We start from the raw sequence: 24947 nt of genomic DNA, 5'->3' as shown, positions 1-24947 counted from the left end.
TCCACTCTTTGCTCTCCTGCTACGAACTTCCTCCAGGCCTTCCTGCTCGTCCATTCCTGGCACTTCACACCCACCAAGGTGGGCACAGCACGGACTGTAGGAGCAGGCTCTCAGGTTGCTGATCTCACTAGGATTCACCACCTCCTGGTCTTTGTGAAGTTGGTGGCTTAGACGATTAGATGTTAGTGTTTGACAAAATTAGTTAAGTGCCGTATGATTTCACAGTGCCAGGAATTATTCCATTTTCAGGTATTTGCTGGAGATGTGTAACATGGCAGCACGAGTTAGCTCCCGTTAGCACATGATTTGTTGATGAGAGTCTGGGTGCCCATCTCCCAGGAACGGGCATCCGAGTGAGCTCAGTGCCACTGGTTTGGTGAGAGGATCTTGAAACCCAGAAGTAAATGCAGTTCACACGGAAGTCCAGAAGTTCTGGGGCCTAGTTCCAAGTGCTTTTTTCTTTCATTTTTACTTCCCCTGATTTGGGGAAAATAAAAATGGCACCATTCTTACCTAAAAGACGTAATAAAAAAGCATAACGCTGGGGCTGTCTAAAAATACTTTACAAGATAGTGTTCACATGAGCACAGAGAAGGCCACGGAAGTTTGTGTGGGGAGATTGGGCGACAGGCAGGGGAGAGTTAAATTTTGCTGTACGTAACTTTGGATTGTTTCACCTGCTCAAGTTTTCATTACTTTGTTTACTAAAACATCTAATAAAATGTAATATAATTAGATGAGAAAGCTTGAATAACGGTGTATTAGAATGACACTCACATAGAATACTCTCGGAAAGGTTCTGGCCATCCAAGAGGGAACGCAGTCTGTCAAGACCACTGGGGTGACATCTGCGGGGAAACAGAACTCCATAGCAAAGCATAGTTCCATTATCTAGATGTCCCGCATCCCCCACCCCCTGCAGTGTGGTAGGGACTACAGGGGCCTATAAGGATGGTTTAGGAGAGGCTTCAAGAGAGGCCTGAGGGCTCTGCAGGGACAAGGGCCATACTTTTGGGGGGATTTGGGGGCCCCCAGGGCTTGAAAGCAGTGGACCAGCCTGCCCAGTAGAAATACAGTGTGAGCCACGCATGTGAGCCTCTGTGTAATTCAGACTTTCCTAGGAGCCACCTGAAAAAAAAAAAAAGGCAAGGAATTAAATTTTTTTTTTTTCCAACCCTCTCATTTTATTTTTTTTTTTCTGTTAAATACATCTATTTCTTTTTTTTTTTTTTTTTTTTTTTGGAATTAAATTTTAATGATATATTTTATTCAATCCCATTTTCCCCAAATATCATTTCAACATGCAGTCGATACAGAAAATTATTAGAGATATTTTACTAAGTCCTCAAACCGAGGTGTACTTGTACCTGCGGCCCAGCTCGGTTCACGCCGGCTGCATTTCAAGTGCCCGGTGGCCACACGTGGCTGGTGGCCAGCATATTGGGACAGCACAGAAGTGGACCTTTCCTGACTCAGGAAAGGAAAACGTTTGTCCATTTGAGTTCCAGCTATGTCTTTGAAATAGTGGACCTCTGTCTTCTGGAAAACCTGGGCAGTAAACTTATCTGCCTGCAGGCTGAGCGGGGAAAGCAGGGAGCCCATAAACCAAAATGTTCCCGGCGGGGTCTTCTTCCAGTAGTGAACTTGAGAGTGGTCCTTGCTTCATTTTTGGCTTAGCTGTGCCCAGAGTATTTTTTCCAAGTGTATAAATTTGCCATCAAGATGATTTTATGTTTTATATATATATATATATATATATATATATCAATGAAAAGAAGAAAGGCTGAAGGGAGTGTACATTCCACCCCCACTTCATTTTCGTGACACCCTTGAGCTCTTAGGCCTCTAACGTCAGCGTGGTTATTTTTAATCTCCCGAGCCTCACCAAGGCAAGAAGTTCTAGAATGAAGGTGCTCATAGCAACCAGCTCGCCCACATCCCACCTTCCCCTTATTAAGGTATCATGCTAAATGCTTTGACTTGCGATGAAAATATTGTGACTAGCAAGTGAAAATATTGTGACAGGCCAGAGAATTTGGGGTTGCTATGGAAACCTTCCCCATGCTTCGTTGTCCTCAATGAGGTGGGCTTAGCTGAGGGCGCTGCTGAGGACCTCTTGCCTTTACTTCACTCATTTGGGGCCTGGTCATTCGGCTGCGGGGCAGGTCTGGGCCTCAGCATAAGGAATTCCCAGGGGCATTTCAGACGGGGTTGCTGCCAGTTGGGGTGTCTCAGTTCACCCCTTCCTGCATTCAGGACTGCTCAAGAGCTGCCTGAAGTGAGCGTGCTGCGTGTGCATGTGGCAAGGGGCCCCAGGAGCACTGCAGAAGGCACAGGTCACTCCTGGGCTGACAAGTGGGCAGGCCCGTTGTGAAAGAACCTGGCCTGGCCTCCCCTCCCCTCAAACCTGCCTTGGGCTTCATGAAGCCGGAACCGGTGTTTGCACCTAGATGTGTGGCATGAGCCTCCTTTTCCCTGGGACCACAGGGAAGCATCCTTAGGGACGCGGGCCTTTGCTTTCCATCCTTCTCTGGTGACCACGGGATTGTGGCTGGGGGTCCGTGTTCATGAGGAGCCACAGGGCTTGGTCACAGCAGGCGGGTGGACCCTGCTGCACTGTGCGGGGCTAGAACTGGACCAAGCGGTTTGCTGGAAAAAAGGAAGGAAAAGCATTTTTGGGAAGGTATGCCTTGCTTAATTCTCATTTTGATAATAAAAAGGCGGGGGGGGGGGGAGTGCATAGTGCATATCTCCCCCAACCCAGAGAAACAGCCTTTCTTTACTTAGAGACCTCGCCCCTCTGCTCTCTTTGGGCAGTTGGGACGACTGTGCAGGGGCTCGAAGTCTGGTCCATTTCTCAGTACTCTGAAAGAGCTCAGTACCCAGGCCAGGCTCTGCACTCAGCTCGTACACCGCAGGCAGCTGGACAGAGTTCTCGGTCGGCTTTTTGGCCCCTGCTGCTTTGAAGTGTGACCAGCTTGATTGCTAGGATCGGAGGGTAAGTTCCCGCTCCTTTCTGTCTCCCTGCACAGTGCCCCCAGACTCCGACAGCCCTCTCTACCTCCCCTACAAGACTCTGGTCTCCACAGTCGGAAGCATGGTGTTCAACGAGGGTGAGGCCCAGCGGCTCATTGAGATCCTGTCTGAGAAGGCTGGAGTCATTCAGGACACCTGGCATAAGGTAGACCCGGCCTCCCCGCTCTCCCCTTAAGGACCGGCCCTGGGGCCCCAGCCTCCCCTACTAGATCCCCATCAGGCTGGCCACATACCCAGGGTTCCTGAAACAGTCTCCACTGGCCTCTCTCTAGGCAGCACCCTGCCTCCCCTTCCCAGACACAAATTGCATGAATCACCCCGCGGACGCTTTGCCTTCTGCCTCAGCCCAGCCACAGCCCAGCCACGGAAACAGGAAGACCGTTATGGGTCAGGGCAGGGCTGTGTTTTGTGAGCTGGGGGGTGAACACAGGAGCTGGGGCCCTGCTGGCCTGTGGCCAGAACCCGGGTGCAGGAAAGAAGGTGGAGGGGCACACCGCGTGGTGGGGAGCTCCATGACAAGCCTGGAAGCACCTTTCTCTGATGTCCCTCCTGCTGTGGGGGCCAGTGCAGAGGCTGGCCCTTGCCCTCTGCCGATTGTGGCAAAGGAGCTGCCCGTAGGAGGTGCTGCCTGGCATGTTTGTTCCTCATCCGGAGTTGGAACTGTAGGGATTTTGCTGGAGAATTCTGTGGCACGCTAGTGGTTAGTGATGCCGCGGGGTGTCCTGAGAGCCGAGCCAGTGACTCCTGACCTGAGGCCACTAGGGCTTACTCCCTTCCTGGCCCTCGCCAAGGTGTCGCATGTCCCGCAGTCACAGGAAGCTTCATGCTCAGTGAGCTTGGGGGAGCAAAGGGCGTCTCTTGGCGGGCGAGTGACTAGAGGAGGTCAGGAGGACCACTCCTCCAAGAAAGAAGACAGGCCCGGACTCACTGCAGGCCCCTGTTCCCAGAGTATGCCTCCCCTCCTGAGGCATCTCACAGGCTGTACACAGCAGCTAAAGGGTGGCACCAAGCCAGAAACAATGACTAATTGCCCCTCAGTGGGGTAGGAGGAGGCCCTGGCCAGCACTGGCCCAAGTTAGTGGGAAGCACCATGCTCCTAAAACTACCGCAGAGATCCAGAGCTTTTGGACCACACAGCTCCCGTGTACACGAGGCCTAAAGGCCTGGCCGACTGGGTGGCTGCTGCATGGGGGCCCATCCCCAGAAGTGTGTGGAGTCGGGCTAGGACCCACTCGCCCAGAAGCCCCATCCCATGTGATCCAACTCCTGCTCTGGTCGCAGGTCAGGGTCAGATTGCTGGGGGGGGTGGGGAGGGCGTGCCAAATATCTGTGCACCCCCTCTGTTAACGCTGCTCTACGGGCACTTCCAGGCCACTCAGAAGGGTGACCCTGTGGCGATTCTGAAACGCCAGCTGGAAGAGAAGGAAAAGCTGCTGGCCACAGAGCAGGAAGACGCAGCCGCTGCCAAGAGCAAACTGAGGGAGCTCAATAAGGTACGGCTGAGTGCACACGCTGTCCCGAGCACCCCCAGCGCCGCCTCCACATCGTGGGCCGCCCTTCCCCCCCCGGACTCCTTGCTCGCACTTGCTGGCCTGAGACTGCCTCTCACGCCAGGGAATCTGTGGCCGCGGGAAGGCCTTTGGCTGTCTGCAGGCTGACCACCAGGGGCTGGCTTACCAGTCGTGGCCCTGTGTGTCTGTAGGGCTCCCCTCCCATGACAAGAGCACATGCATGGACGTTAAGTAAAGGGTCAGGGCCCTCATCCTCTGATGGGACGGGCCAGAACCTCACTGCCGGTCCCAGTGATGGGCCATCTTTTTAGGGTACTCGGCTGGAAAGCAGCCTGGGCACACTTGATCCAAGGCGGTTTTGTTGTGAAATGTAGTAAAAACTCTGGAGGGCAGTGGAGGAGCTGTTTTCCTCCCTTTTCTGGGGTCTGTGGGGCAGACCTGCAGAGAAATGGCAGGCCCCTTAGTATCCGCGCATGGCTGGCCGTCCGTGTAACATTGGCACTTTGTGAATAATAGCCATGGGTGTGTGCTGCCACGGCAGGCTGGGGACGGCATTCAGGGTATGTCAGGACACATGGGACAAGGGATCAGCCCACGCCCCTGCCTACCACCCCCGCCTGAACTCCCTGTGCCCTGTCCCTTGCCTCTCTCCTAAGGAGTAAGTCCTGGTGCCACGGCCCTACGGGGCTGGTTCCACCCGACTTTCAAGCTGTCTTTTTTCAGCAGAATTCCATGGCTCGCTCTCACCCTCCTGCTGCTTACCTCCCTCTCTCCCTTTTCTGTCTGGGCAACGGGCCCAGGGAGATGGCCCGGGACTGGGGATGCTCCACGTGGTCTGGGCCACAGCCCTTCCTCAGGGCACCTCCATCTGCTCATTCGAGAATAGACAGAAACGAGGCAGCCTGAGTTTCTGGCCACAGTCGGAGGGACACGGCCCTGAGCCAAACAGTGAAGTTCATTTGGTGGAGATGGCAAGAGCAGATGAGCTTTTGGGTGCTTCCTCTTGGTTAATGGTCCACCCAGGAGAAGGACCTTCCCTAGAGCTCAGTAGCTTTCTGCCCGGTCGGTCTCATCCTCTGTCAAGACCGTCCACGTGCGGCCTTCACGTGAGCCCATCTTGAGCTGGTGGTGAAATGCAGGGTGGCTGGAGCCACTCGCCCTGCTCCCGGGAGCCGGCTGCGCAGCCTCTTTCTGCCTCTGCTGATGGTGCACCAAGGCCGCGAGCGTCTGCACCACAGGAAAGGGCCAGTACTGCGAATCGGTGCCCTCCCACCCCCTGGGAGCCAGCTGGCCGGCACTGTCAAGTCTGTGCTTTGGGGAGCCGTCCTCCGGTATCCTTTTTCTGGACAGACTGAGCAGTCTCTGTGAGATCTGTCTACCCCCAGAATTAAGCTCAGGTGAGAGGACACGGGAGCAAGTGTCCCCGTGGCTGGTTGGGTTGGCTGCGTGGGTGTCTGGCTAGCTCCTTGTGCCTGCCCCCTTGATTGTAGGGTGGGCTGGCGGTGTGAGGAGAGAAGAGGTACGACCTCTCACAGTCACAGTGGCCTGTTTCTTCCCCATGACCGGGGTCCCTGGCCACCGTGAGCAGGGCAGCAGGTGCAAGGGGGCGTGCATCCTGCACAAGGCCCCTTAACGCTGCCCCTCGTGCTGGACGCTTACTGCTCACTCTCAGTGGTGGCCACTTGATATAGCCCTCGGTTTGTTACCCATCTCGCTCCAAGGTGTCCAGCCAGGCCCCCCTCCCCTGACCACACCCTCCCTGCAGCCTGAGGAGGCCTTCGTGGGCTCCCAGGTACGACCGTGGACATGTGAGGTCCCTCTTTAAGCTCTGCCAGTGGGTCCTAATCTTCAGACCTGAGCCTGCATCCCTGTGCTGCTCCCCTGTCTGCTCCCCTGACGTGCTGACCCTTCGTGGCGGCCCCGGGCCTCTCTTCCCGCTCTTCCCTTCTCCTCAAATGCCGAAGACCACTTCCAGAATGGCTGGCTGGAAATTTCCTCCTTATCCTTGAACACTCCTTTGGCCTCCTTCCCTCCCTCAAGAAGCCTTCCACAACAGCCATTTTCCTCTCCCGACGCCACAGTGGTCATCACCAATGCAGTTATATGTCATTGTAGCTGTCCCCTGTGATTCTGGCCACCTTGCGTGGCTCAGCCTAGCAGGCTGCCTGTTAGCAAGTGGCCACCAAGTCCCAAGGCCAGCACAGAGCTAAGAGAAAGCCTTCTCAGCCTTAGACATCATATTTCCCCAGGGCTCAGTGAGCTCAGCTTTAAAATGGGGTCGTGATCCCCATCTTACTGAGAGAATTGAGGGAGACACCTGCATGCATCAGAGTGGGTGCGCAGTGTTGGTCACCTCTCCCGTTCCTGTAGATAATCAGCGAAGGGCCCCTTAGCGTGGACCTCATGCTCCTGTGGGCTCTCACCCTGGGCAGAGCCAGGACGTGGATTGTGTGAAGAGTGAGGCGGGGAGTCCCAGATGGGCTCAGGGAAGGCCAGGCACACAGGCAGCACTGGCACCCAGCGGCCACCCAGTCACTGGCTCCTCCTCTCGCCTCTGATTTGCTCCCAGCCTGGGGGGTGGGGGGGGGGCACTCTGACCCTTCAGGGTGGGTCTCCCTGGCAGCCCGCCCGGAGAAGGAGAGGATTTCCCACTTCCCTGGTCTCCTGCCCAGCACAGGGATGGGACAGGGCTTGTGAGATACTTGCACTGTGGTCACGCAGGCCGGCTGGGCCCACACCAGGTTGTTGCCAGTCCAGCTGGAGGCTCCCAGGACAGGGAGCATCCTCACCCCAGGGACTTGTTTGCATCATCCTTTCTCGAATAGTCACTCTCAGCTTCCCTGTGGCTTCCATCCATTGCCCTTCTTCCAGGAATAACACAGACCCCACCCGCCTCCTCTCCCATGACCAGCCCTTCCCACCCTGTGCTCTGCCCATCCCTGAGGCTGTGGGTCCCCAGGCCCAGCATCCTGTGTTCATCGTGGGCATCTGACACTGACCAGAGCAGATGATCCCTGGGCTGCACAGGGAGGACTGGGCCCTCCATGTGGCCCAGCCATCAAGGCTCACTGTTTCTTCCGTCCTGACACAAAGCACTCGAGTAGAAGTGGGCATTCCAAGGCCTGGATGTCAGGGACCCAGCCAGGCCAGGCTGTTGTAGGCGCAGCAGGCCCGAGCCAATAGTCCTGGAGAGCACAAGACAGTGTATCCTGTTTACATAGCTCCTTCCTGTGTCCACCGCTTTCACATGGCCAAGTCCTGACATCCAGCCCCTACTGGTCAGGTCAGCAGGGCTTTCCAGAGACCCCTCATTGCCTCCTGTGGGCTCTCTGCTGTGGCTGGCTTGGTCTGTCCCGGAACTCAGGGGGAGGGGTCTCAGGCTCCCAGCCCCAGGTGATGTCTGCACTGGGAGGACTTGGGTCCCATCTGACAAGCTCCTGCCCTGGCCTGACCGCCTCTCTGTTCTCTCCTAGGAACTGGCAGCAGAAAAGGCTAAGGCAACAGCTGGGGAGGCCCAGGTGAAGAAGCAGCTCGTGGCCCGGGAGCAGGAGATCACGGCCGTGCAGGCACGCATGCAGGCCAGCTACCGGGAGCACGTGAAGGAGGTGCAGCAGCTGCAGGGCAAGGTGGGCAGGGGCTCAGGGGCACGATTGGGGGCCCGGGGACATGCGCAGCTCCCCACAGGGTGGGGGAACTGTTTTCGGAATCTGCTTTGGTTTTGGAGGGCGGGGCCGTTTCATCTGGCCAGATGTTGTCAGCCAGCCCACCACTCGTGTGTGAATGTCAGCAACCAGCAAGATGTAAACTAGATTTTAGAGAGCACTTTTTGAAAACAGCCTGGTCCCAGGTGGCCAGTGCCATGTCCCGTCTCCTCGGTTCCCGTGGGTTAAGTTCGCAGCCTCTGTGTGACTCCCCAGGAATGCTGGCTCTGCCCTCTCCACTCGAGTTTGGGTGGGCCCCACAAAACAAGCATGAGCTGCCCCCAAGGCCAGCGGGGTCCAGTCACCTGCCCAGCCTGGCCCGTGGAGCCAGAGCCCTGAGCCTTCTCCCCTGCCTTGTTCGTAGTGGGCCGCGCCCTCCTCCCTGCTGCTTGGCTTGGGATGTGCCACGGGAGGTCAGAGAGCAGGAAACAGGCTTCCTCGGGGTAATTGTAGGCTATGGCTGTGTGCTTGGTGTCATAGCAGTTAACACAGTGCCTGGAGGCTACAAACAGTGAGGCGGGGAATGGGGGGAGCGTGTGCAGGCAGTCACCCTGCCTCTGGTGCATTTGTCTGTGGGCTGGAGCCTCGCCGACCTCACTCCCAAAGCCAGCTCCCTGTGAGGCCAAGAGGCACTCTGATGCCCCTTCGCTGCTTTTGCAGATCCGAACTCTTCAGGAGCAGCTGGAGAATGGCCCTAACACACAGCTGGCCCGTTTGCAGCAAGAGAACTCCATCCTGAGGGATGCCTTGAACCAGGCCACGAGCCAGGTGGAAAGCAAGTAAGCTCAGTGCCCCCGTTCAGACACCACGAGGGTGCACTGCCAGAGGCCCTGGAGCTGGGGAGGGTCTCTGAGCCTCAAGGCTTTGCGGGTAAATCCTAGATTTTTACTGGCTGTGGGGCTGGCATGGCAGCCTTGCATGGGCCCCACATGTGAGCCTGTGGGGCTGGCTGTGCACTTGTGACCCTTCCTGTTTGGGGCTCTGTCCTAACTCTCCATCCCCCTGTCTGGTTGTGAGTGGCCAAGCCTTCGGATGCATGGCCATCATCCTCACATGTGGTCAAGGCCCTGGGGAGAGCCAGCTAACCCCAGTCTGGTCTGTCCGTGCCCACTGTCCACAGGATCAGGTGCCTCTTGGATCCTGGCTGTGCCGGCACCTTGCCTTCCTGGGGGAATAGATACTTTTTCCATGTCTGTCTTCAACATCTCGATGTGGCCTTTAAAAATTTCTCATGGTGGCCCAGAATTTCAGGGACTAGCAGATTGTCCATGATCAGAGTTTGATGGTAGTGGGGGGACCTACCGTGGACCTAAGCTCCTGGATTCTCCACCGGGGATGAGGTCTTCTGTGCTGGAAGGGACATTTGCAGTAGTAAGTACTGCCTCACAGCATTCGGCCCGGCCCACTTAGCGGGGCTCTTGCTCTCAGCATTGCCTGTCAGGAGCTCAAGTGCTAGCGAGTCCGATGAGGGGGCCACGTGGCTTTCTTCTGACTTCCTGATCTGAGCAGTACAGTCTCAACAGGCTGGCCCAGAGGAAGCCTGAACCACATTTTCTTTTGATGCACATTTCTTGGCCCTCTCTTGGCCTAAAGCATCCTGAAGGGACTTTCTGGGGTTCTGCATGATCCTCAGAGCATCCCGTCTTGCCAGGAGAACCAACAAAGGTAGAGGGTGCTAGCACCCTCTGTCCTTTAGCTGCAAGTCACGTTGGGAGAAGGCCATCCCAGGAGCTGAACCAGGGAGGGGAGCCTGTGCCCACGTGTCTGGTCTTGCTGGTGGCCCCCTGGGGCAGTGATCTGGAGGCTACCTTTCCCAGGCTGGTGCTTTGTGTATGGAGGCCTCCTCTGGGCGTACACGTGCACACATCTTCATCTGCCCTGGCCTATAGGCTGGAGGTTCAGTGGCTGTGATTTCCTCGGCAGCTACAAGCAGAATGGAGGAACACTCTGGTTTACCCGCCTGTGTCATATCCATTGCAGCCTCTGTCCTGGGGAAAGCCAGCAAGCTATAGACCTGTCACTCCGAGGGGGTGGCCACTGATTCCCTTTGTGGAAGTTCTGCCCCACGTGGGGTCGGGGTCCTGGGGCCCTGCCCAGAGCTCCAGAGTGGTCCCAAGGGGCCACCACTGAGCTCTCCGTCTCCATCCCAGAGCACTGGCGTTTAGCCTTTCCTGGAAGCTCTCCAGTCTTTTTTCTTTTTCTTAAATGTTTATTTTTGAGAGAGTGCAGGCAGGGAAGGGGGCAGAGAGAGAGAGAGAATCAGAAGCACGCTCCAGGCTCTGAGCTGTCAGCACAGAGCTAGATACAGGGCTCAAACTCACAAGCCCTTGAGCCAGGAGATCATGACCTGAGCTGAAGTCGGCCGCTCAACCATCTGAGCCACCGAGGCGCCCCGGAAGTCCTCCAGTCTTGAATCTTGGCCTTAGACAGTGTGAGCTGATGGCCCCGCAGAGACTTTGGGACGGCCACCCGGGTGCCAGTGGGAGAAGCCAAGTGCGGAGAGGTGGGACCCGCCTATCCCTCAGCCAGCAGACTAGCTGGTCTCAACCAGGTTTCTGTCTCCACGTGGTCTGACACCACCATGCAGGGTTGTGGGTGGTCTTGTCTGTCTCCTTAGTCTTGCCTATGACTGTCCCTTGGCTGGATGGCCGGTCCTGCCTCGAAGAGGTGTCTTTTGAACTGGGGAAGGAGGCTGGCGAGCCGATCACCTCCCCGCATGGGGGAAGGCAGGTCTTCAGCTGCCTTTCTTTTCCTTTCAGTTGAGTCTCCTTCCTTCACTTCTGTGCTTGTTGCTGGTCCTGAGATCCAACTTTTGTGCGGTGTTGAACAGTCTGTTTTGTAAAAGTGCCTCAGCCTCCCACCCCTCGTGGCCTCCAGGCCCAGCCATGGTCCAGTCTGCCGAGGAAGTGGGGCGCGGGGACTCCAGCCCTGCAGTGGTGTCGAGGCCAGTCAGCCTGCTTCTGGGGCTTGTCTGGGCCTAGATCAGCGATGGGGAGAAGGGTGTCTTGCCTCTCCTCTGACTTTCCCGCTGTTTCTAGGCGGGCCTCCTGTGGGATACTACAGTGCGCGTTTTGCTCTTTGCTCCCTATGGTCCACATACCATGCCGGCAAAAAGAACGTCTTCACCAACACACATCAAAGTCTGTAGGACTGACTGTGAGAGGCTTTGGTAGTGGCCCCGGGATATGGGGGGTCACTTGTAAGAGAACTCGTGCCCCAGAGCAAAGCCTCGCCTGCCAGGCCCTGTGACCCAGGGGTGGGGGGGCCCTCAGGGCTGGTGAGAGTTCACCCGGTCCCTCTTCTGTCCATCAGTTGGGGGCTGGTGACTGTCTTACAGGCAGAATGCTGAGCTGGCCAAGCTCCGGCAGGAGCTGGGCAAGGTCAGCAAGGAGCTGGTGGAGAAGTCCGAGGCCGCACGGCAGGAGGAGCAGCAGCGGAAGGCTCTGGAGACCAAGGCAGCTGCCTTTGAGAAGCAGGTCCTCCAGCTGCAGGTGAGCCAACCTCAGCGCCCGCATCCGCTCTAGCCCCTAGGCCTATTTATGTAGCAGAGACAGGCTAGAGCTTGCCTGGCCACAGGGGGTCACCTCTTCCCGGTGATCATGAGGGTGGCCTGGGCTCGTCAGTAACCATGAATGCTAGTAGTGTGGAGTGGGTGCGTTCGCTGTGGTAAGCATTGTCCCGAGCGCACTTAGGCATTGACTCCGCTAATTCTCATCAGAACCCTAGGAGGCAGGTGCTGTTATCTGTCGTTACCCATTAGGGGATCTGAAGAACAGAGAACATAAGTAACCAGTCCCAGGTTCTCATGGACGTGGGATTTGAACCCCTAGGTCTAGCCCCAGAGTTGTTTGTTCTTCCACATTTGCCACCACCTGTAGTCCCGCAGCCTCGGGCTTCAAGGCTGGGCTGGAATTCTTCCTTTTCAGCCTCCAGCCATGGGCTGGGGACTGGCATTTTCCCCCGGAGACTGGCTGTTCTCCTTCAGAGGGGGAAGATTGTCCCCATCCCAAAGTGCACTGGGCAACATCCAGTGTGGCCTCCGCCTAGAGGCTTTGCTTCTGGGTGCCCCCATCGGCCTGTTTGGGGACCACACGTGGGGAGCCTTGCTAGCATGTCTACTGTGTGCTTAATGTTTCTGGAGAAGGAAATCCTGGTGGTCTGAGGGCTCTAGGCCCTTCTGCGGCTCAGCCATTGAAGTTAGGCTGTAGCACGTCTCATGGAAGGTACTAGAACGACAGATGTGAGATTGTAAGACCCATGTTTCGGTGTGTGTGAGGAACTAAAAAGGACTGTGGACAGGTGAACACAGTTTGGATTGGAGGATTTGGTGTTTGCTGACTTGTACGTAAAGCAGGCCCGCCCATACCAATGAGATCGGAACCCCTGGAGTGGGCCTGGCCGTTGTTTTGTGTTAAAGGTTTCGGGATAGTCCGGGTGCGTCGGGGGCTGGAACCTCCCCTCTGGTGCCCAGCTCGTCATTGTTATGTGTGCCATTTCTAAGGAGTCAAACCCTGGGGCTGGCTCTCACCGGTAAGCCCCAGACTCTTGAGCATCTCCTGCCATCTCAGGCTTTGGGCTCTCATCCCCTGCCTGGGGCTGCAGAGAGTCCTCTCTCTCGTCTCCAATGCCAGGGATTCTGGGAGTAGATGATCACAGGTGGTGAGGGAGGCAGGGGGCGTGTGGCTGCCTTCTCTGCTGTCCTGGTGTTGACCGTGAAGCCCCTGGTATCCGCTGGGGATTTCAGAGCCTCTCTCTCTCCATCTGTAACATGGGCATGACAGTAGTACCTGTCCCACGGGCTGGCTGGGGATTTGCCACGCTGATGCTCACAGAGTGCCTAGAACAGTGCTTCACTCAGAACAAGAACTCGACAGGTGCAAACCTTAGAAGGGCCCTCTCAGGAGCTCTCCAGATTTTTCTGGAGGGTTAGGTTGCGGGAAGCACCTCTCTGTCTCACTGAAGTCAGAACGGGGCTTTTCCCATTTCTTTAAGTTTATTTATTTATTTTGAGAGAGAAGGGGAGGGGCAGAGAGAGAGAGAATGAATCCCAAACAGGCTCTGCACTGTCAACACAGAGCCCTCCTCTGGGCTCAAGCTCACGGACCGTGAGATTGTGGCCTGGGCCGAAATTAAGAGTCAGGCACTTAACCCGACCGAGCCACCCAGGCGCCCCTCCAGGAGTATTTTATAAAGGCTGTTGGGGTAGGTTGGCGGGATGTCAAGAGTTCTCTGTCATCTGCAGCGTCAGAGCCCGCTGAGGGTGTAGCCTCATCCGGCAGCCTCACGGCCCCCTTCCTTGTGCCCGGTCCCCAGGCGTCTCACAAGGAGAGCGAGGAGGCTTTGCAGAAGCGACTGGACGAGGTCAGCCGAGAACTGTGCCGCTCACAGACCAGCCATGCCAGCCTGCGGGCCGACGCCGAGAAGGCCCAGGAGCAGCAGCAGCAGATGGCCGGTAAGCATGGCCTGTTGGCTCCGAGGCTCCCATCTGGCCTGTGCCAGATGTGTGCCGCCCTGGCCCCGCTGCCGGCAGGAGCCCAGAAGATGGGCCAGGCCTGTTGGTGAGTGAGGGCAGCATGGGAACCCTGCCCCTGCCCTTCAGGGAGTCATGAGGTGGCGGTCTCAGCAGGAGGCAGGCAGAGCCTGAGAGCTGGGCTGGGGGGCTGGGGGAGGGTGGTGCCACCACCTGCAGCCTGCCTTGCCATGGGGCCCGCCGGAGTGTTGGGCCGTGGGTGGGCCAAGCAACCCTGAGGCCTTTGCTGACCTCTGGTCCTTCCTGGCCCACTCAGCCCAAAAGCCAGGTTTGGAAGGTGGGCCTGTGGTCCCCCTAGGCCTACATACAGGTCACCTTCGTAATCAGAAGGATGTGACCAAATGAGGGTGCTGAGGGCCCCTGGAGAAATGGCAGACGGGGCCAGGGACCACTCCATAGTCACTTGCTCACGAGTGTTCCCTGAGCGATTGCTGTAGGCACCCAGAGCTCGCCCAGGAGTGGCAGCAGGGCCACATTCTAGCAGCGGCGACGGCAGGCAGGTGGGGGGCCGTGCATCCACCAGGTCACACACAGCCCTGTGCTCTACAGACATCTGACAGCCAGCGTGACCTAATGCAGGGCTGGTATGTGGTTACTCTGAAGAGCCAGATAGTAAACAGCTTTGGCCTTGTGGGCCAGACCCGGGGCCTGTCACAGCTGCCCGGGCCATAAGGTAGCCTACCCCTAGGCCATAATGCAAAGGCAGCCCTAGACAGCACATAAACAGACACACCTGGCTGTGCTTCAATAAAGCTGTACTTACAAAAACAGGCAGTGGGCCAGACCTCGTTTGCTGACCTTACTCTAATGGGCCAGGTGTGGCTTCAGATTGGGTGGTCAGGGAGGCCTCTATGAGGCGGAAGGAATGTTCAAGCCAAATCTGGATAACGGGAAAGGGCTGGTCTCACAAAGACCAGGAAGAGGCAAAAACGCCAGCCCAGGGCCCCTGAGAATGGGAATGAACTTGAACTTGGCCCATACAAGAAACAGAGGCCTAAGATCAGCAAGCATGACTAGAATAAGAGGGCAAAGAGGGCAGTTGGCCAGTGTGGGGCCAGATGGGCAGGCCCCAGGTGGCCCTCCCTGTGAGGTGTCACATCGGAGCACTCGGGGCATCTGGGGACAGGGATGGCATGAGCTCATTGTACGTTTGGATGCTCTGGTACTGGGTGGAGACTGGATCAGAGGAGCAGTAGTAGCCCGGGGGACCAGGCATGAAGCTCCTGCAGTCATTCTGGCCAAAGGCAACAGGCCGGGCCCAGGTGGCCCCAGAGTGCTGGTGAGCTGGGGAGGGACTTGGCAGATGGCAGAAGGGGAACCCACAGGCCTCGCCAGCCTATGAGAAGTGAGGACGCAGGGAAGCAGAGTAGCCAGACGACGAGACCAGGCTGGTTGGTGGCGGTGCTGGGTTCGAGGTGCCTAAGCAGAACTCAGTTGATACAAGCCAGTTTCCCAGAGAACAGATGCGGGGGTGTCCATGCCAGTGTCTCCCGCCCCTGCCCACTCTTGCTCACCTTCTCCTCAGAGCTGCGTGGCAAACTGCAGTCCTCCGAGGCAGAGATGAAGAGCAAGTGCGAGGAGCTGAGTGGCCTCCATGGGCAGCTCAAGGAGGCCAGGGCCGAGAACTCGCAGCTCACTGAGAGAATCCGGTCTATTGAGGCCCTGCTGGAGGCGGGCCAGGCCCGAGACACCCAGGACGCCCAGGTCAGCCTGCGGGACGGGAGGGAGGAGGCTGCTGGGTCCCATCCCACCCAGTAGAGAGCCATCCTGACTAGTCACTACACGGGGCCCATCTCATGGTGACATGGCGCTTTCTGTCTCTTGTTCCAGGCCATCCAAGAGGAGCAGCAGGCCCGGTGAGTGGACGCGGAGGCCTACAGCCTCAGCGCATGGTGGCCAGGACCCCAGGAGCCAGGGCTTTCAGCAGGGCTCATGGACCCCTGGGCAAGAGCCCCTTCAGAGGCCCTTCCTTTCGCTGCTCCCTCCAGTGGCTCTGAGGATGAGGAACAGGCCTAGCCAGAAAATAAGGCTTCCTTGCCAAGAGCTCCTTGCCTCCTCTCGAGGCGCGAGACTGGCAGGTGCCTCGGTGGGGGCTTCTGGACCTTCTCCCCCTCCTGTCCATCCATCCATCTGTGACTCAGATGAAGCGCTAGCTGGTCAGAGGGTCTCCATGTCTACACGGTGAGGGTTTTTAGAGGGACTGAGATCGGAAATTAGCAGCCATGATCACACACCCAGATAGAGAACCCAGGAGGTCTCCCAGCTTTTTGCACAGATTTGCGACGTCAGTGCAGTTGAGAGCTGACCAAGTCACAGGACTGTCAGCGAGGCAGCGTCACTACTGCAGACCTTGTTTTCTCTCGGTATTGGTGGCCCGGCATGAAGCTGTGCAAGGGGACTGTGTGTTTGCTGTTGCAAAGGCTGGAGCCGACTCTTGGGTGGGGTGGCTTGAGTTAGTGGACTTGGAGTCCTTGGGACCGTCCCCTCTGGAGCGTGCGTCCCTGCACAGATGCCCACAGGCTTGTGAGGGGAGTCCTGGCTGCCGTGGCCGGGGCTCTACGGGACAGCCAGGGGAGTGAGGCATGAAGGGGGTGCTCCGTCCCATGCAGATGGTAAGATGTGTCCCAGACCATCAACTGACACGGTTCCCTTGTTCTGGCTGCTTCCAGTGAGTCACCTCCCTTGCACCTCCTCAGGCCATGGCCCATGTTTCTTAGCCTCAGGCTTTGTGGTTTGGGAGCTGAGGAAAGAAGCCAGAGGGCCCAAAATGCCTTGCAGGAGACACAGCCAGACCCCCCCATTGTGTTCCTTTCCCAGGCTGCTGCTTTGCAGAGAGCTCGGGTGAATTTTGTTTCTCTTGGTGTTTATTGAAGTAGAGAGGTTGCATCTGATGAGGGGTGTTTTGGGGTTTTTTTTGTTTTTGTTTTTGTTTTGCTTTTGTTTTCTAAGATCATATTCTTGGATCACAGAGCAAATCATTGGGGCGCTAAAGTTACACTGCAAAGATGGTTCATTCTGATTTTTTTGCATCGTGCAGATGTGTTTGGCAGAAGTTGGTTTTTTAAAATTTCCTTCTGAATTTGTCTGGAAGTTGTGTCTAAGTCAGGCTGTCCTGTTCTGAGTGGAGATGAGTAACCCACCCTAGATGGTGCTGGGACCCGGGCAGCGGCTGCCGGGGGCTATCTATCAGTGTGTCCTTGCCGGCTGCCTGCCCACCCTTCCTCCTCGGGCATCTTGTTCTTTTGGATTTGCTCATGTGGTGGTTTGCTGTAGGCAGGCTCTTGCATAATGCAGGGGGCGGAGGGCGGGGGGCTTGAGGGAAGAGCTGTGAGGGGTCCCAGTAGAGCTTTAAGGGTGAGGTCGGGGTTCCTTGGGCCTAAAACCAACCCCCAAGAAGTCAACAACTGACTTCAAGGCCTTGAGCACTGTTTTTAGAGTAACAAGGTGAGGCGGCACCACAGTGGGAGTCCATTCCCAGGTAGGGTGGGTGGGTGGGGCAGCGAGCATGCTCAGCCCACGCTTACTGTTGTTGCATTCAGTCCTGAGATGTGTTAGAATGGTGTGTTTCAAACACGCTGCTGACGCCCATGGAAAGTAAAGCAGATGTGTATGTCCTCATGTGGCTGGCAGTGGCCAGAGACCCACCCACCTCCCCCCAGACGGCTGGCAGCCCTTTCTGGCAGGCACACCCATGGGTGGGGACTCCTTTCCTGACTTCAAGTCCAAGTTCATCACTTCTGGACTTCAGCTTTCACCTGTTCCTGCTGTTCCTGTGGTCTTCCCTGTCCTAAAGTTGTTTTGTTGTTGTTGTTGTTGTTGTTTTAATGTTTTATTTCTGAGAGAGAGAGAGAGAGAGAGAGACAGCATGAGCAGGGGAGGGTCAGAGAGAGAGGGAGACACAGAATCCGAAACAAGCTCCAGACTCTGAGCTGGCAGTCAGCACAGAGCCCGACGCAGGGCTCAAACCCACGAACCGCGAGATCATGACCTGAGCCAAAGTCGGACGCTTAACCAACTGAGCCACCCAGGTGCCCCTCCCTGTTTAATGCAGAACCTGACATATTAAAACCCCTGTTTGAGGCCTGTGGCTCAGAACAGCTAGTCTGTCTCTAGCAGTGTCAGCCTCTCACTTTCTGGAAAATGAGGCTCTTGAATGTGGAGACAGGACTGACGTCTTGCTAACGCCATGACAGCGGGGGGGTCATCTGGGGCAAGGCCTGAGGGAGGAGCCTTGGGGTCTCAGCAGAGTTAGGTTTTGGACAGAGGATGTTTCTGCCATACCCAGAGGAGGCTTGTAATGAGCTGCTGAAAGCACTGGCGTCCAGACTCTCAGTGGGTGTGCAGGTGACCACTGAGCCTCTAGCTCAGTCGACCTCTGAGAAGGCCCAGCCCATGTCTTCAGAGGGCCAGATGTGGCTGTGGCCACAGGCAAGGGCCAGCTGCCATGTTTTGTGGGGACTGATCAGGGCCAGGCTGAACAGGAGCCACATACCAGGTGGTAGGGCTCAGTTCTCTAGAAGAAAAAGCATCCCCCAAACCCGACTGTCTGGGGCACTCCCACTGACTGGCCACCGCAGCTGCTCTGACCTCTTCAGTCCCAGCGGCCGGTGTCACCAGGCATAATTGTGGTGGCCTTCTGGTTCTGCACCCGGCCCCATGGGCACTCGGGATGAGCGGAGAGGGATGCGGCTGAGGCGGTTTCTTGGGCTCCCCTTGAAAGCTCGCGCCCTGTTGAGGCGGTAAGCAGCGGTGAGAGGGGACTGACCCTTAGCTGAGTGGCTCCCGGTGGGTGTCCGGGCAGCAGAAGGGGCACTACCGAGACAGGCCCTGGGGGCGCCGTGGCCCTTGTAGGCCCAGCAGTGACATCACTGTCTCCCTTCAGCCTCAAGGAGCTGGAGTCCCAGGTGCGGTGTCTGGAGAAGGAGGCCACCGAGCTCCAGGAGGCGGTAGAGCAGCAGAAGGCAAAGAACAATGTGAGTGCTGAGGGCGTGGGTGTGAGGCCAGGCTTGTGGGAATCCCACCCCAGGACAGGGCATGGCTACCCCTTTATGTCCCACTGTCATGGGCAGCTTGGGTGAGGCCTCCTTTCCCCTTGGGTCCCTCAGAAGGCTCAGAGCTGACTCCCATTCCATCAGCTTGGGGCATGTGCTTAAGCAGGGAGCCCCCCCAGCCTCCACTCCCACCTCATGGTGGGGTCTGAATGTATCAGTGGGTCTGGTGTGGGCCATATGGTCACCTCGGCGTGGGCAGGCAGGTGTCAGGAGAAGGGGATATGGAGGTCCCTTTCCCCTGCAGGGATGCGGAGCCTCTCCTACATCCTCCTTGCTGGGCTGACCCTCACTGCTCCTCACGTGGGCTGCCCTTCCCCGGGGAGCCCTGCCTGGCCCTTCCTGTGCCCTGCACGGCCACAGCCAGCTGAGGGGCTGCTGGTGGCAGGAGCTGCTTCTCTCTCTTTCCCACTGGAGCCTCCTGACGGCCCTGTGCCGCAGCCGCTCCCCGGTGGGCTGCCCCCGATGGGCCTGGCAGATGTGGGCCAAGAGAAAGCACATGTTGTCCCTTTGCAGTCTCCCCGTGGCGTCCCAGGTAGGGTTGGGAGGGTCCTGAGCCCGGCCAAGGCGTCTCGTGGGGGATGTGTGGGCAGTCGACCCTCCCTGGCCACTGACCTCTCCTGTGTCTGCCCCCAGGACCTCCGAGAGAAGAACTGGAAGGCCATGGAGGCTCTGGCCTCAGCCGAGAGAACCTGCGAGGAGAAGCTGCGCTCCCTGACCCAGGCCAAGGTCAGAGTCCTACACGCACAGACTCACCTGCTGGTCCAGACTTGGTCAGCAGCAACTTTGTGGTTTAGCAAACCACGCAAACTGCATGCAGAATAGCCTTGGCCTCGGAGCCTCGGAGATCTGTGCCGGCGGGCCCCGCGGCCAGCGGCCAGGGTGCCCTGTGCCCCTGCATCTCCATCCCTGCCCTCCTCGTCCCGCTCTTCCTTTGCCTCCTTTCTCCATAAGATGAAGAGGGAACACACCCTTGGTGCTTTTTCTCATCTGGGCCCTTTGCCGTTAGGGCACAGAGATGGAGTGGCCGTGGAGGCTGTGAGCCTGTCTGGCCTCACTGCCTTTGAGCCTGAGGTTGGGCTGTCCTCGAGTTGTTTTTCTCCCAGGCTGCTTTCTCGGGGGCCCCCGAGAATCTGGCCCAGTAGGTTCTGTGCTTGATCTTTACTGTAATTAACAGAAGGAAAGCTGTCTTTAGCAGCAAGCTGTCTCTAGGTCCTGTGCTCTGTGCTACCCGGGTCGGGGAACGTGGGGCCCGTGTTGCCTCTGGAGCCCTGGGCCAGGAGCCAGTGCTGAGCTCTGGTCAGGGGACGTAGCCTATAGTGGCAGCCGGGGGAGGCCTCACCTACCCCCTCTTGCCACACGTTTCCGTCCTTGATGAAAGGCCCTGGGAAGCCAGCCCTCCCCTCTCAGCCTCGCTCATGCAGAAGGAATGTCTGTCCTGTTATCATGAGCTCTGCAGCAACTTTCATGAGCCTCCCAGGAAACCTGAGGGTTGTATCAGACACGGTCCCAAGACGAGGCAGGAGGGGGAGGGCCAGCCTCAGGTCAACAGCTGTACTCAGACTCCTCAGAGGTGACCTGGGAGCCTGTGTGGCCTTTCTGCGGCAGACACAGGAGCTGTGACAGCAGATGTCACCTGCTTTGCTCACAGTCATGCAGCCAGATAGATAGGAGCTGGCCTCTGGGTCCTCTGGCCCTCGCCTTGGACTCACATGGCCAGGGGGCCTGAAGAGGGTCGCGAGGTCAAGGATCCACAGCAGGCCACCAGCATCAGGCAGCAGCTCTGTTTGCATTGGTGGTGAGCCGAGAAGGCTCCGCTTCTGAGACTGGAGGCCAGATCACATGGGTGCCGTGGGCAGGCGGGGCATATGTTTGTCATGCACATCCCAGAGCAGCATTCAAAGGCTCTGATCCAGTCGGAGTTCTAGTGTCACCCTCAGGTCTCCAGTCAAGCCACTGTCGACAGCAGGTTCAGCCTGCTGGGGACAGGTTACTAGATAGACTTAGTCAGAAACCTCCCCAGGGTCTTCCTCGCACTTTGCATGGGAGCCTTGAGGAGGGCGGACAGGGGACCACGACCAAGCCTTTAGCCCTCCTGGGTAGGTGCTCCCTTTGGAGAGTGAGGGCCCTGATCCTCGCCCCTCCTGGCTGGCAGTAGCCCCTAAGTGGTGGCTGCTGGGAAATGCACCTCTCCTTTGCCTCCCCCTTAGCGCCCCCAGCAGGTTGGCTGTCTGCACACACGGATGAGCACACACATGCTCACGTGAACAGTCAAAACCAAGATCCGATGGTGGTGGTGGTGGCGGGGGGTCCTGCTGGGAGGTGTCAGAGCAGCCTGCATCTGGCACGTGGGCAGCTTGCCGTCTCCCCATTGGTGCAGAGATCTGTCAAGACTGACCCCGCGCGGGCCGAGGTGGCCAGAGCCTGGCTGCTGAGGTTGAGCACCCCCCCACCACTGGTCCCATCCCTTCCATGGAGCCACCTGTCTTCTCCTCTGGTCCTGTCCCTCCCCTGAAGAGCTGAGGTGGGGCCCAGGCATCTCCAGGAATGCTCCCCGGGGTCGCCCTAAATGTTACGGCTGACTGCTGCCCTCCCCCCTGCTCTAGGAGGAATCAGAGAGGCAGCTCAGCTCGACCCAGGCGCAGACCAAGGAGGCCCTGCTGGCTCTCCTGCCAGCACTCGCGGACTCGGCTCACCAGGTAGGAGGCGAAGTGGCGCCCTTGGGGCCCTGCCGCCCATAGGAAACGTCCCCGGGCCCTACCTTGTGTGTCTTGTCGCAGAGTTACACCGAGTGGCTGCAGGAACTCCGAGAGAAGGGCCCCGAGCTGCTGAGGCCGCCGCCGGCCAGCACAGAACCCTCCCCGGTGAGCATGGGTGCCGCGACATGGCCCGCCAGGGCCACCACTCACTCTTGCTCTCCCCTGTCCCCGGGAAGGGAGGGGGCCTGGAGCTGTCTCATCAGGCAGCTGGGTGAAGCCTTTGTGCTCGGCTAACCGGAGCCCGGTTTGCCCTCAGGACCTGGCGTCCAAGCTGCGAGAGGCCGAGGAGACCCAGAGCAGTCTGCAGGCCGAGTGTGACCAGTACCGCACCATCTTGGCGGAGACGGTAGGGTGTGAGAGGCACAGCCTTCGCCAAGGCTCTGGGCTGGGCGTCCCTTGGGGTGCTGCTGGGAGAGAGCTCACATAGCCTCCAGTTAGTGGGCAAGTCAGTGGCCCCGGGGGAAAGAGCCCTGGGTTTGGATGCTGGCTCTGTGTGCCCTTGGGCGAGTCCTTGCCCCTCCCTGGGCCCCAAGGGGATGAAGGAGGTGCTCAGGCCTTCCCCTGCTTCTGAGCAGGGGAGAGGGCCGGGCCGCAGGTTTGGGGCTGGGGGTGCAGAGAGAGTCATGACACAGACCAGTCTGGGAAAGGAAGAGGGGAGCATTTGGCAGGTGGCGGGCTTGAAGCCACTGTGTGACTTCAGGGGCCACCTAGGTCCAGCCCTCCTGTCTGACCCCGTCCTGGACCTGAGATCAGCTGGTGGCAAACCCAGCAGAGTTGAGAGTCCTGATGGCGTCCTTCAGGTCACAGACCTCATTCCGCTGCATGGCCCACACACAGCCTTCGTTCGCACACTGGCCAGAGACCCCCGCTCTAGGACTGTGGCCACCTTCCTCTCCGTGTGACAGCTATGACGAACTCAGAGATGGGCCGCACCGACAGCCAGGCAGCCATCTGAGAGGAGCCAGGGGGGGGCAGGAGGCTGCAGCTGTGCTCATGGGGGTGGGGTCTGCGGGGAGAGGGGCCCTGCCTCAGTGGCCCTTTCCCCTAGGAGGGCATGCTCAAGGACCTACAGAAGAGCGTGGAGGAGGAGGAGCAGGTGTGGAAGGCCAAAGTCAACGCCACAGAGGAGGAGCTCCAGAAGGTACAGGAGGGGCCCCGAGACCCTGGGGCGAGTGACATGGGAGTCGCTCCAGCAGGTCCACCTTCCCTAGGAATTGAAACATAACTTCCCAGAGGCCAACAGCTAGATCAGAACTCATCAAAACCAGGGCCAAAGCTGACGGGGTCATGTGGGTCTCCTGGGAGGCACAAGGCGAGTTTGCTGGGTTTCGGTAATGCTGCATAAAGTGTGATTATGGAGTGACCGCCGCCTCCTCAGTCTCCAGAGCCCCCACCCATTCCCACCCCAGGACAAGGCTGCTGGTCATGTGTGGGGTGGGCACCGTTGGGCTTCCTGGGAGAGGCGGCCTGTCCTGCTCCAGTCCAAGGGCCGTCTATAAGGACACCTGGTGCCACATCCCGGGACTGTCCCCTTCCAGGGGCTGGCATTTGATGGGACCTTCCCCTTATTTTGCAGTCGCGGGTCACAGTGACACATCTCGAAGAGATTGTAGAGAAGCTGAGAGCAGAACTTGAAAGTTCAGATCAGGTAGGCATGGGGGCTGCTTTCCTGGTTACGGAGGCCACCATAGTTCTTTTTCCCCCGGGGGCCACATGTGTTGAGAGGGGCAAAGGGATCTTGTCTGTCCTGTGAGCCACCTGCAGCCTCAGAGCGGCCTGAGACAGCCATGGGCTGTGCAAAGTGCCCAGCCCAGCACATGGTGGCATCTGTGGCATGCGAGCGGTGCAAGGGGCCCCCTGGCATGCAGCAAGTAAATCTAAAAGCTCTCCTCCAGGGCGGAGTGTGGACCACGTCTGGGCCCAGAGATGCTGGAGTCCAGGCCGGTGTTTTGCTGCCAGGGATTCACTCCTGCCTGTTCTGGGTTGGCCCACTGCCAGCAGGCCACGGGCCATCTCCCAGCCCTTAACCCAGGGCAGCCAGCCTTGTTGCGGCCTGTCACCCTGTCCCCTGTGGTCAGAGCCTCCTGCTGGCCCCCTTGGGGCCTGTGACGTGGGCACGTGTGTATGCAGGTGAGGGAACACACGTCACATCTGGAAGCGGAGCTGGAGAAGCACATGGCGGCCGCCAGCGCCGAGTGCCAGAGCTACGCCAAGGAGGTAGCAGGGGTGAGTCTGCCCAGCGGGGTCTCCAGGCCCCCACCAACACACACAGCGCTCATTAATATAAACTCAAAGCCTGGATTCACAGCTTAGGGCCCTGCTGTGGGTCGGCTGAGCTGAGGAGGGGTGTCACGGGGCACACAGCAGGAAGATCGTGCCGGTGACAGGAAAGCACACAGCCCAGACCGCCTCCTGAGGCCAGTTCTCTCCCTGGCCCCGGGGCCACCATTTCAGGGGCAGATGGGCTTAAATCTGATCCTGTTTTCTGACCATTCAGAAGTGGAAAGACAAGCTCAGCCCCCACAGTTCTGGTTTAATCTTGAACTTTCGGCCTTATTTTATAAGATAGCCTATAAACGAAGATCCAGGACGGGCCTGTGATGGCATCTGTCTTCTCCGGGTCTTCAGAAAGAAGCAGTAGTTTGGGGAGGCTGGGGAGCCCCTGCCTGGCCCGCTAGGCTTTGCGATGCCCTTGGCTGGGAGGGTGGGGGTTTAGATCGGCATGTACGAGTAGGTGTTAACTCCCAGGAACTGGTTTTCTTCTCCTTTTCCCCCATCGCTTGGATCTGCTTTCTCTCCAAGTTGAGGCAGCTTTTATTAGAATCTCAATCTCAGCTGGAGGCAGCCAAGAGTGAAGCCCAGAAACAGAGCAATGAGCTCGCCCTGGTGAGTGAGCGCGCGGGCAGGAGCGGGGCCTGTGCCAGGGTGTGAGTACGTGTGCATGTGTGTGTCGTGGTTCTCCACCCCGCCCAAGGCCACACTCACGGCAGAGTGGGGTGTGCCCCGGTGTAGTGTGGGGGCAGGCTTCAATCAGTCGCACTGAAGGGGCTCCTCACGTGTTGGCCCAAAACCCCGAGCTGAGCAGGTGGCTTCTGGGGCCAGCACTCCCGCACCACTCACACATCCTCTACTGCGACCTGGCCCTGTGAAGGCGCTTGCAGCTCAGGGCAGGGGTTCTGGGAGGTCAAATCTCTATGAGCCCCGTGGCCCAACACTGCCCCGCCCTCAGGGCCCTTGGGTGTTTCCCCATGTCAGCAGGGGCTCAGACCAGGTCAGTCAGACCTGTGGGTGGGCACCAAGGCCCATGGACCCGGGGCAGGGAGTCAGCCCTGGGTGCCCATTTGCTACTGTGCAGGGCTCCC

General features: G+C 58.1%; 1 protein-coding gene across 8 annotated transcripts in view; it reads left to right on the top strand.

Moving 5' to 3' along the window:
* Positions 1-24947, top strand: part of RRBP1 (ribosome binding protein 1) — a 64211-nt gene that overhangs the window by 34814 nt on the left and 4450 nt on the right. For all 8 annotated transcript variants that reach the window (XM_039256484.1, XM_039256488.1, XM_039256489.1 and 5 more), the window contains 17 exons: positions 3033-3181; positions 4407-4529; positions 8021-8173; positions 8909-9027; positions 11586-11739; positions 13562-13700; positions 15304-15482; positions 15609-15634; positions 18661-18751; positions 19463-19555; positions 21433-21525; positions 21607-21690; positions 21842-21931; positions 22634-22726; positions 23162-23233; positions 23716-23811; positions 24388-24471. In XM_039256484.1, coding sequence (XP_039112415.1) covers positions 3033-3181; positions 4407-4529; positions 8021-8173; positions 8909-9027; positions 11586-11739; positions 13562-13700; positions 15304-15482; positions 15609-15634; positions 18661-18751; positions 19463-19555; positions 21433-21525; positions 21607-21690; positions 21842-21931; positions 22634-22726; positions 23162-23233; positions 23716-23811; positions 24388-24471 — 1838 coding nt within the window. The remainder of the gene's footprint in view (positions 1-3032; positions 3182-4406; positions 4530-8020; positions 8174-8908; positions 9028-11585; positions 11740-13561; positions 13701-15303; positions 15483-15608; positions 15635-18660; positions 18752-19462; positions 19556-21432; positions 21526-21606; positions 21691-21841; positions 21932-22633; positions 22727-23161; positions 23234-23715; positions 23812-24387; positions 24472-24947) is intronic.

This window comes from Hyaena hyaena, unplaced genomic scaffold (assembly GCF_003009895.1).
Source record: "Hyaena hyaena isolate Hyena2069 unplaced genomic scaffold, ASM300989v1 scaffold_579, whole genome shotgun sequence".
Lineage (NCBI taxonomy): Eukaryota > Metazoa > Chordata > Mammalia > Carnivora > Hyaenidae > Hyaena > Hyaena hyaena.
The sequence above is the reverse complement of the archived record's forward strand: the minus strand, read 5'-3'. Positions and strand labels throughout refer to the sequence as shown.